This window comes from Naegleria fowleri, assembly GCF_008403515.1.
Source record: "Naegleria fowleri strain ATCC 30894 chromosome Unknown tig67, whole genome shotgun sequence".
NCBI classification, from domain to species: Eukaryota; Heterolobosea; class Eutetramitea; order Acrasida; family Naegleriidae; genus Naegleria; species Naegleria fowleri.
In genome coordinates this window covers 53,799-64,150 of record NW_025407999.1, presented here as the reverse complement: position 1 = coordinate 64,150, position 10,352 = coordinate 53,799, and the positions used below count along the sequence as shown (strand labels likewise).

At 37.7% G+C, this 10,352-nt stretch overlaps 4 protein-coding genes across 4 annotated transcripts in view; 2 read left to right on the top strand and 2 right to left on the bottom strand.

Moving 5' to 3' along the window:
* Positions 1 to 2,559, bottom strand: part of FDP41_009172 (uncharacterized protein) — a gene marked incomplete at both ends in the record, with an annotated part of 4,614 nt that extends 2,055 nt beyond the window's left edge. Inside the window, 3 exons of the mRNA XM_044713104.1 lie at positions 98 to 205; positions 263 to 1,709; positions 1,849 to 2,559. Coding sequence (XP_044557281.1) covers positions 98 to 205; positions 263 to 1,709; positions 1,849 to 2,559 — 2,266 coding nt within the window. The remainder of the gene's footprint in view (positions 1 to 97; positions 206 to 262; positions 1,710 to 1,848) is intronic.
* A 1,031-nt stretch (positions 2,560 to 3,590) lies between these two features.
* Positions 3,591 to 6,236, top strand: FDP41_009171 (uncharacterized protein; the record flags this gene model as incomplete). Its single annotated transcript, XM_044713103.1, has 2 exons — positions 3,591 to 4,741; positions 5,030 to 6,236. 2 exons carry the CDS (start codon positions 3,591 to 3,593, stop codon positions 6,234 to 6,236), a joined length of 2,358 nt encoding a protein of 785 aa, XP_044557280.1.
* Positions 6,237 to 8,574: 2,338 nt separating this feature from the next.
* On the top strand, positions 8,575 to 9,853 carry FDP41_009170 (uncharacterized protein; the record flags this gene model as incomplete). The annotated part of the gene is made up of 2 exons (XM_044713102.1): positions 8,575 to 9,034; positions 9,129 to 9,853. The coding sequence occupies 2 exons, from the start codon at positions 8,575 to 8,577 to the stop codon at positions 9,851 to 9,853; spliced, it is 1,185 nt and encodes a 394-aa protein (XP_044557279.1).
* Positions 9,854 to 10,342: 489 nt separating this feature from the next.
* Positions 10,343 to 10,352, bottom strand: part of FDP41_009169 (uncharacterized protein) — a gene marked incomplete at both ends in the record, with an annotated part of 3,136 nt that continues 3,126 nt past the window's right edge. The window contains one exon of the mRNA XM_044713100.1: positions 10,343 to 10,352. This exon is cut by the window's right edge and continues 1,297 nt beyond it. Within this exon, the coding sequence (XP_044557278.1) occupies positions 10,343 to 10,352 (10 nt within the window).

The window sequence follows — 10,352 nt, the reverse complement described above, 5'->3', positions numbered from 1 at the left end:
AAAAAAAAGATCTTCTCTTTCAACTTTTTTTTCATCTGTTTGTGTGATTGTTGGAAATGGCAGTATTCTGTTTGACTTCAATGTGGGCCTTCTTGACTGTACGGCCACTTTTTAGATTCCTCTTCCTCGATCAAACAGGCTTCATTGAACAACTCTGCAGCACTTTCCTTTTGAAAGAGAAAATTTTCCAAAAATTGAGCATAGGCTAAGTAAAAAAAACAAAATACAATCAGCCATCACGAAAATTGTATCTAAAACATACCTCTAATTGCAGATTTATCACTTCCAAAATTTATCATGAGAGTACTAAACAACACTTCACATTCAACTGTTATTAATTCTATTTGCTGATTAATGGAGATTAGTTTGGATTCTGAAACTATTTCATTCATCAATTCTTTCCAAAAGAGTTTGTGTAAATGTTTCAATTTTTGTTGCTTATTTTCCAACTTTTGAAGAATTGTTTTCATTTCTAAAGTTCCCTTCTTTTTACTTCCTTGTGTGGATCGAATCTCCATCTCCTTAATTCTCAAATGAATAAAATATCTCTTCATAAATGTTGGGTGCAATTTCAATGCTCTATTCAATAAAGTTGAAGCAAATATTGAAGCATTTGCATCATCTTGAACAAAGTTTGATATTAAAGTTGCTGCAGATACAAACAAATCAATGTCGTGAAAAGATTTTTGAGAAATTGCCCCTTTCACAAAAGATAAAGCCAAATTGAAATCTGGATGCTTGTAAATCAATTTTCCAAGAGGAGCTACAAATCTCAAAAATAGATTGACATTTCTGTATTTGCTCTCTTCATCAATTAATTGGCAAAGAGAAGAAATCAAGATTGTTTCTGGTGCTTGTTTCCATCCATTCGTGTTGTCATCTGTTACTAGATAGAGAGTAATTAAATCTCGAACCGAATTGTAGACACGTCTTGTATAGACTTCCATAATTAAAAAACCCAAACAAAATAACACCAGCGCAAAAATAAAGGATGCACTTGCAATAGAAACTCCGAGAACATTTGCATTCTCTGGCGTCATTTCAATTCCAATCGTAGTCAATAGTAGAGTAGCAATAGAAAATGCAATCCGTGCAAATCCAAAACCTGCCCAAATTGAATTTTCCCACCTCGTAAAGCAAGGAACACTATAAAACAAGTAGACGATAAATATAATTGAAATGAGTATGGATAAGCATGGTAATACATAGCTGTACTGATAGGGAATTAATTGCACAGCAATCCAATAAATTTGGTTTGTAAATACTAGATACATGATGAGTATTGGATTGGAAATGTTAGAAAATGTATCTGACAAAGGGCTCAAATCAACAAAAAATAATACCCCAAATTGAGTTATTATTAATTGGAGTATGAGAGTTAGAGAAGACAGAACGATGAGCACATAATTAGTGATACTTTGGCAACTCTCATTCTTAAATCGTATCAAAGTCATGGTATTAAAATCACAATTAATAAATGAGGTAAGAATGTGGGTTGAGGGAATATGAATGACCATGAAAAAGACAAATAGAACACTTATGATTGCTTGTAGTGTTTTGGTATACCGAGAGCCGTTTTTGGAGAATCTATAGAGAACATAAAACATAATTGATCCAGTAGCAATAAGAAGCAACAGAGCTCCACTGATGACAATAATGCCCACATATGGAACCATTTCCATGAGCCATGATCGACAGAATCCAAATACCTGCGATGCATTGCCGATTGAGTGTAGATATAGCGTGTGGAGTGTTGACAGAATTCATGTCAAAAAAGTCGAACAAATTTACAACAACAATCGAGAGATTTATCTCAGGACTGAGAGGTACGAGAATATAACAACTTACCATCATGATATAAACTCCCCAATCTCCCCAGTGATAGCTACGATGATCTTCATAAGGCACTGCTAGACTCAACGTGGATATCATGAGATACAAGTAAAACAAAGCATAGCCTACATTGTTCCAGGTGAGGAATCTTGAAAATACGCTAGAGAGTTTCTTTTTTGTACTCCATGTTGTTTTTTGGTTATACATAGAAGAAGCCTTAAAAAAGGTGTTTTGTTGCAAGTTTACCACAAACGTAATGAGGTTTTCTTCGAATGATCTCAACGCCTCCGAAGACAGGATGGATGACCGTGTTGAAGAATAGGATCTTGAAGTACCAGTCTCTGAACGTACCCCAGACATGGTTGCGCTTAATGGACCCGATGAATGTTGTTGTCTTGTTCCATCTTCTTCAGTGGACATTCCAGTATTAATTACAATATTACTCGTACTATTGAAGGAAGCCATTGATGATGCTCGATCCATGTTCGTATTAGGAGCTAACGAATTGGATCGCTTTCGTTGTGATTCGCCACTACTCGATACAAGGAGTGTATTATTACTACTATTGCTGGTAGAAACACCGCGAGCAGAGACTGGCATTGTGTGTCCAGTTACTCCACCACCACCAAACGTTGAAGCCTTACTACTATCCACCAACAGTTGGCTGGTCTGAGAGGAAGAAGGTGTTGGAGTGGCATTGAGGTGATGGGTGGGAAGAGAAGCCATTTTTTGAGAGAATGGGCTTGATCGTTTAAGGAATGTCAATAATGCCGTTCGTACAATTCTCTCGGATTGGAAAAAAATTGGCCAATTCGGTGCTCCTCGTCACTAGTGATCGATATTATAACATTAAACTTGAATCAACAGAAATCAGTCGATGGTACAATCCTCGATGATGGCCTCCCTTAAAAGAGTTTGATGATTCAGATTTGTTTCGTGCGCACGAACTTTAGAGTTATATGGAATTTTAAAATTTCACGAACTAAACGTACGATAAAATCTGAATCATCAATATTATATTACCATTCTGAAACAAATATATCAACGAAGTAAATTTTGTGATATAATGTTTTTTGCAAACTGATTGCTGAAACAGTTGCAATCACCCAGTGGTCATATTTTTTAGCAACGAAGAGAATGTGGTCATTTGATGCAAGAAACATTAATTAAAGGTTCTGGAATTCCATTAGCCATTGAGTTGAGCGTTGACAGATCCATCCGTTCACAATTCAATTACAACAATTCAAAACAAGAAGTTCAAAGTTGTGTACTTGCTCATTTCCATTCGGGTCCACAAGAGAGCATTAAAAAAGCCGAAAATTGTTCTCCTCTTCCGGAAGAGCAACTTCAAAAAAAATTCTCTTTGATTTTCGTTGATTCAACAGCGGCGATTGTTGAAAGTTCCAAAACAACCTGTGTAATATCTTGTCGTTTGCTTTTTTTGCGGTTGTTGCCACACAGCTCCGCCGAATGAAAGGATTCTTTTAGAGCGTTGTTTGGATAATAGCTCTGTTCCTTCTTCATCACCACAATAAAACATCATCACAACAGGATATCCCCTCTTCACATTGTCAACAACAACAACAACACACACATTCAGAGAATAGTAGCTCATCCTGGTTTTAATCATTACAAGTTCTCTATTCTGCGGAACCAGCGAGAGCAGTAAATAATTTACAATCACCACCATTCCATACTTGTCAGGTATTTGATCCTTCTCCTCCACTGAACACCCGATCCTCCTTCTCCTCCAGAATATGAATCCTACCACAAATAATTATCAGAACACAACCACCAACCCGCAACCCCACCATCATTACCAGCAGAATTATTCCAATCATCAGCATCAGCCTGGAGGTATTACCACTACGAGCAGCAACAGCAGCAGCGGGATACTCACCTCTTCAACAGCTCCACTTCTAGTCTCTCACCAATCTTCTCATCACAATTATCCATCCTCATCCTCATCGCTACACTATCCTCCTCATCATCATCCACGAGGAGTTCCATCGGTTGTATCATCAGCAGCTCAACAACCACATCATTCAACAATTCCAACAATCACTCCTAACCACCATCTTCCACAAAACCATCAACATCCGTCCTTTGCCATTCCAACTTCCTCTCAACCACAACAACAACCACCACAAACAAATTCCAACCAAACCTCACCATCTGTCTCACAACAACAAAACGGAAATTTCAATACTCTCAATCACAACAACATGAGTAACAACAATTCTGCAGAACCCAAACTGCGTGTCTATAACTCACTTCTCAAAACTCCAGAAGGGATATTTACCATGGATTCAGCAAGCTTAACTTGTGAACCACATGGCTTCAAACCGAATGATCGACGTGGAGCACCACAAACCACACATAGTGTCTATGTGAGTGATGTTTTAGTGGTGAGCTGTGATTTGATGAGTGGTAACAATCATCAACCTGGAATATTTCAAAACTGCACAGCAAGATTGGTTCATTTGTTGGGCAACAATGGTGGTACAGGCAATACAACAACATCATCAAAACGAAAGAAGAAGAAAGATGGAGGTAGTGGTGCTCTTGATAACGAAAATGATGACACCAATGCTGCTGATGATTTGGGATCGGAGGATGAACAAAACGATGACTCACAAAAGAAAAAGTCAAAGAAAAAGAACAAGAAAAAGGATCAAGATGATTTAAGCGAGGATTTTCAGGCGACCGATTTCACACAAGCAGGGATGTTGGAATCATTCGAATTACTCTCAGAACAACCATGCCAGGAAAATATGCAAAAAGGTAAAATCATTGCATCTCTTAAAGTTCCTAGAGTGAGAGGCCGAGATTGCAAGACCAAGACAGGTCAAGTTCAAGTCATTCGATTCAAAGGAAATCCAGAAATGGAACAAATTATCGCAGTGAGGTATGTTTAATGACAAACAATAATTTCAAAATTGTTTTCATCTTGATTATTCATGTTGAAACAATAACTTCTCATTCCCTCACGTCTGAATTGAATATTCAATTCAATATTCGTATTTCACAAAATGTATTTATGAAAATATACCTTGCGAATCTCATGTTTTCAAATGGTGATGATTACTTGAAAATCATTTAATTTTTAATTCACCCTTGATTTTCACCTTTTTGCATTCATCAACTCTTTCATCAACTACACATCTAAAAACCATTTAATGTTTTTAATGCACAGTGACCTATTTTGGATACGGTCAAGAACAAGAACTGAGATGGAAGTTAGAAAATTGAAAAAGCAATCTGCTTCATCGTCCTTATCTTCTAACATGCATGAAAGTAATAGCACTCTACAACAACAGCAAGTAGCATTGAATTGGCCCAATGTTGTCAAATCTACTACTGCTTCTCCCTCTAACGACTCCTCGCCCAACAATAACAATTCCTCAGAACAACTTCCTCCCAAGAAAAGACGTGGAAATTCTAGCCCAGTCAATGTTCCTTCTGCCACAACAACAACAAGCAATAACATCACAAAGGAACTCCCAAGTCCATATAGAGTGGGTATTGGTCATTTTCCTTCCTCACATCACAACATGTACCATCATCATGCACATCACTCAAATAATGCAGTAGTGGCTAGTGGACATCCTTCACACTTTCCAATATCGAATGTTCTCAATAACACAACGACTCACTACATGACGTCCCATCCTCCTCCTCATCACATGACCACAACAGCAGACCAACATCTTGCTGCTTCTTCTGCGCATCATTCCTATGGCAGACCTGAACAACAACAGCAAGATCAATACGAAGAATTGAAACAACGCATACACTATTTGGAGGATAAAGTTCACGAGTTGGAGCAAATAATATTGAGATATGGAATGTCAAAACAATCTCATCAACAACAACCATCCACTTCTCCATCGTCCGTTACACTTCAAATGCCACCACTAGTGCCTTCACAAGCTCATTCCGTACAATCAACATCAACAGCACAACAACATCAGCTACCTCCTCATACTCTTCATGAAATGCTGCACACCTCACCGAATGTTGACCGTTTATTCCTCTCCACCCCGAAAACATCATCAGGAAGTAGCAGTGCTGCCTCTGTGGGAGATACAACGACACCAACACCGACCAATCCCTCCTCTATTGTTTTCAAACCTTTCCCCATTGACATGTTCAGCCAAGACATTCCAAAAGTGCAAACGAACGACTCTAAAAAAGAAACGCCAAGTCTCCCCAGTATTCCGTCGATTATTCAAAATGTGGAGTCACAAAACAGTACCCCTAGTGTTTTCAAGATATTCGATAGCTCAGATCCAATTTTCCCTATTTCTAACACTCCCTTCCTTAGTAAGGATCCAAATAATTATTCTTCACCCAATATTTTACAATCCTTCTCTCAACCTAAAGAAGAGGAACAGAAATGAGGTTTTGATACCATGTCATGCTTATATCTCTCCATTTTCTTAATATATCACTAGAGGTGAATGAATTGTACATTTTTAATAAAGTAGGGCAGTTGCAACGAACTAAGGCTTACTTATGTGATCATGATTTAGTGTTGTCATTAGGAGGAAGTCATTAAGCTGAACTACAGTAAGATTTTGTTGTGTCAGATAGATCCCAAAAAAGTGACATTTGAGGTTGACCAAGCACCGCGTTCCTTGATGGTTGGTTTCCCAATTACAAAAAAAACTTTCCAAGCTGACATTCATTCTCACCACCAACCATGACCCTCATTCCAAGAACTGCTGCTGTACTCACCGCTTTCAGTGTTGTCGTGGCCACCATCACATGGACAACCACTGCTCCAAAAGTAAACAAGAGTCATTAATCTCTCCAGAGAAGGTATTCACCAAAGCAACCGATCGGTTTGCAATTTGATCGATCAAGAAATCATGGCTTATTAACCGTTAACAAATCGTGTGATCAACTTGCACCAATAATGCGTACCTTTAGAATTTGTATTATATACTTGTTAGGTTGCTCTTTATGAACATCTTCTTGTATATTTTGTAATTTATATTTCCAAGAATACTATTTGTATCATATATATATAACTACACGAAATGATCCATCGTTTCTATTGTTGAGTTGTCAGCACAACGACCACTGATCAGCCTCTTTTGGGAATTTGTAGAGTTTGTGTGTTGTTGTTTATTCAAATAATAAATCATCCGAGGGTTTTAAAGATGATTGTGATCATCAAAAATTCTCACTTGTTGTGTTCGTTGTTGATCAAGCAGCGCCGACCGTGTGTTGAGCTGAACTTTACAACACGAACCTTCCTTTATTCGGACGCACTTGATCATCACCACCCTGAAAACCGCTGTGCGAATTGAGCCTTCAACCTCTTCGAGAGGAAAGATTTTGCGTGAAAAAAATCGATAGAGATTAACATAGCACTCCTTCTTATAACACAGCAAGGTAGGTGGTTGCTGAAGGCTTGCATCGCGATCATTGGTTCATATTTGGCATTCTTTGTTTGCAATGGTGATGATAATCAACGAATGTTGATCTTTCTATGATGATTTCTTACAAATTCCTACTAATGATTCATCTTTTCACCAACATTGGAACGAACTACTTCCATATTCCCTTTTCCTTACATTACAATTCTTTATTAATTGATATCATTGATGATGATTCATCATCGCCTCTGCTCTTAATTCTGGACTTTTTTCAAAATATGGTCTTGGTGTGCTTGCTGTCTGAATATGTATTGAAAATCGAAAAATTTCAATCTTTGTGTGTTATTATATTGACCTGCTTGACTACATTATTACTGACTTGATTCCTTCTTATTCCTTCTTTTTTCTTTCGAAACAAAATAATCACAAACCTCGGAAAATCTTTTTTCATCTTCCAACAATTTTGGCAATCAACAACACCATTCTTCATCCTTCCCAATCCTCATCATTCTTCACTATGGCATTCTCTTCGACTCTTTGCAATATGTTCATTCAAAAACGTCTCTCCTTGTTCTGCATCCTCATGATGATCATTTTGATCATGCCATCGATGAAATTTGTCATTGCCATTCATAATCATTCCAATCCCGAAACACTACTTTCATGTCCTTGTTGTGGTTGTTTACTTTCGGATCATCATTCGTCCATAACTTCGCACCACTTGAACTCTCCAAAACGATCATCATCATTTTCTCTTCATTCCTCTCCTCTCCTCTCCTCTCATGGAAATACCATTATAGATCGATCTTTACAATCATTCATTCAACAAATGGAACCTCAAAATTACGTTTTTTCTTCACAGTGCAGCTCTCAACAAGGACACTGCTTTTACCCTTGAGGATCGAAAGAAATTTGGATTGAGAGGTTTGTTGCCACCTCGTGTGGAGACGATCACTCATCAATTAGTGAGAGCTTTGAGACAATTTCGTTCTTTTAAGAATCCGTTGGATAAATATATTTATTTGATGAGCTTGCAGATGCGAAATCAAACATTGTTTTTCAGATTGTTAGTTGACAATATGGTGGAAATGTTGCCTATCGGTAAGTGTGTTCTAATATGATGACGAGTTCATGTTGAATATCAATTTCCCAATTTTTGAAAATACCATACTTAATAATAATATTTTAAATAATTTTCAATTCTTGCATTTCATGAAAATATTGAAATCATTTTGGGCTGAATCATGTGAAACGTAAACAACTGCTTCTTACAACATTCCTCACAACAGTCTACACACCTACTGTCGGTGATGCTTGTCTTCAATTTGATCAAATCTGGCGTGTCTCTCAAGGAATGTACATCTCCCTTGAAGACAAGGGCTCCATTCCAGAAATTCTCAAAAACTGGAACAAGACACCTGACATTATTGTCGTTTCTGACGGTTCTAGAATTCTCGGTCTTGGAGATTTGGGTGCCAACGGAATGGGTATTCCAATTGGAAAACTCAATCTCTACGTTGCTGCAGCTGGATTCCATCCAGAGAAGACTCTTCCAATTTTGATCGACGTTGGAACTAACAATGAAGGATTATTGGCTGATGAATTGTATTTGGGATTGAAAAGAAAGAGAGTGAGAGGACCTGAATTTTATGAACTCATGTCTGAATTTATGAGTAGTGTGAAAAAGCAATGGCCTAATTGTTTGGTGCAATTTGAAGATTTTTCAAATGATGTTTGTTTTGATTTATTGGATCAATATAGAGATGTGCAATTGTGTTTCAATGATGATATTCAAGGAACTGGAGCTGTTATTGGTAAGTTTGTGAACTGAGAATGTGTGTGAAATTTGTTAATGCATGATCATATAATGGTCTGACTTTAATGTTCAATTCTTGACCACTCACTCAGTCGCTGGATTTTTGAATGCGGCCAAAATTACTGGTAAAAGAGCCTATCAACACAAATTACTTTTCATGGGAGCTGGTTCAGCTGCTACTGGAGTTGCCGATCAATGTTTGGGTGTTATGAAAATTCAAGCAGAACAAGATGGAACTCCAAAAGAACAAATTGAAACTGATTCTGAACATTGGATTTATTTGGTAGATTCCAAAGGATTGGTCACTCAAACTCGTTCTGATTACAATGACATGCCACATCATAAGAAGAAGTATGCCAAGAAGGGAGATGAGACTTTGGGAAATTTCCAATCGAATTCCTTGTTGGAAATTATTAAGAAGGTGAAACCTACTGCAATTATTGGGTTGTGTGGACAATCTGGAGTTTTCACAAAGGAAGTCATTCAAGAAGTTTCCAAATTGAATGAAAAGCCAATCGTATTCGCTCTATCAAATCCAACCAAGAACTCGGAATGCACTGCAAGAGAAGCTATTGAATATTCTGATGGAAGAGCAATCTTTGCCTCTGGATCTCCATTTGACGATGTCGAATATAATGGAAAGATTTATCAACTCAGTCAAGGAAATAACTTGTACATTTTCCCTGCACTTGGATTGGGAGCAGTCGTATCGAAATCTCGTCATGTGACTGACCACATGATTTTGAAAGCAGCTCAAACCTTGTCCGATCTCACTGATGAAGATCGATTGCAAAGGGACTCTTGTATCCAAGTTTGACAAACATTAGACCGATTGCCCAAAAGATTGCCATTGAAGTTGCAAAACAAAGTGTCAAAGAAGGAATGTCACAATTAGAAGAAAGTGAAATCCCAAAGAATGATGAAGAATGGGAACAACTTGTGAAAAGTCACGTTTATATGCCAGATTATGTGGATTCTAAATTGTAATTGTTTTGGTTGAGAATTTCGATGGTTATTGCTGTGAAGCACTCACTCGGTGATTAAAGACAACCATCATCTGCATCATCATCCAGTCAGCTCTCTCAAGGAGCTTGTTGTTTCATGACGAGAACGTTACTTTTTCTTTTTGGCTTTCTTTTCCTTTGCAGAGGTTGTGTCTGTTGTTTTTCTTTTTTTGGCTTGATATTTCTTTTTCGAAGAAGATTTCCTCTCGTTGTCCTCTTCATTGTTATCCTCCATTTCTTCATCGTCGTCCTTAGTTGCTTTCTTTTTCTTTTGTGTGCGCTTTTCCTCACCCTCCTCTCCATCATTTTGAT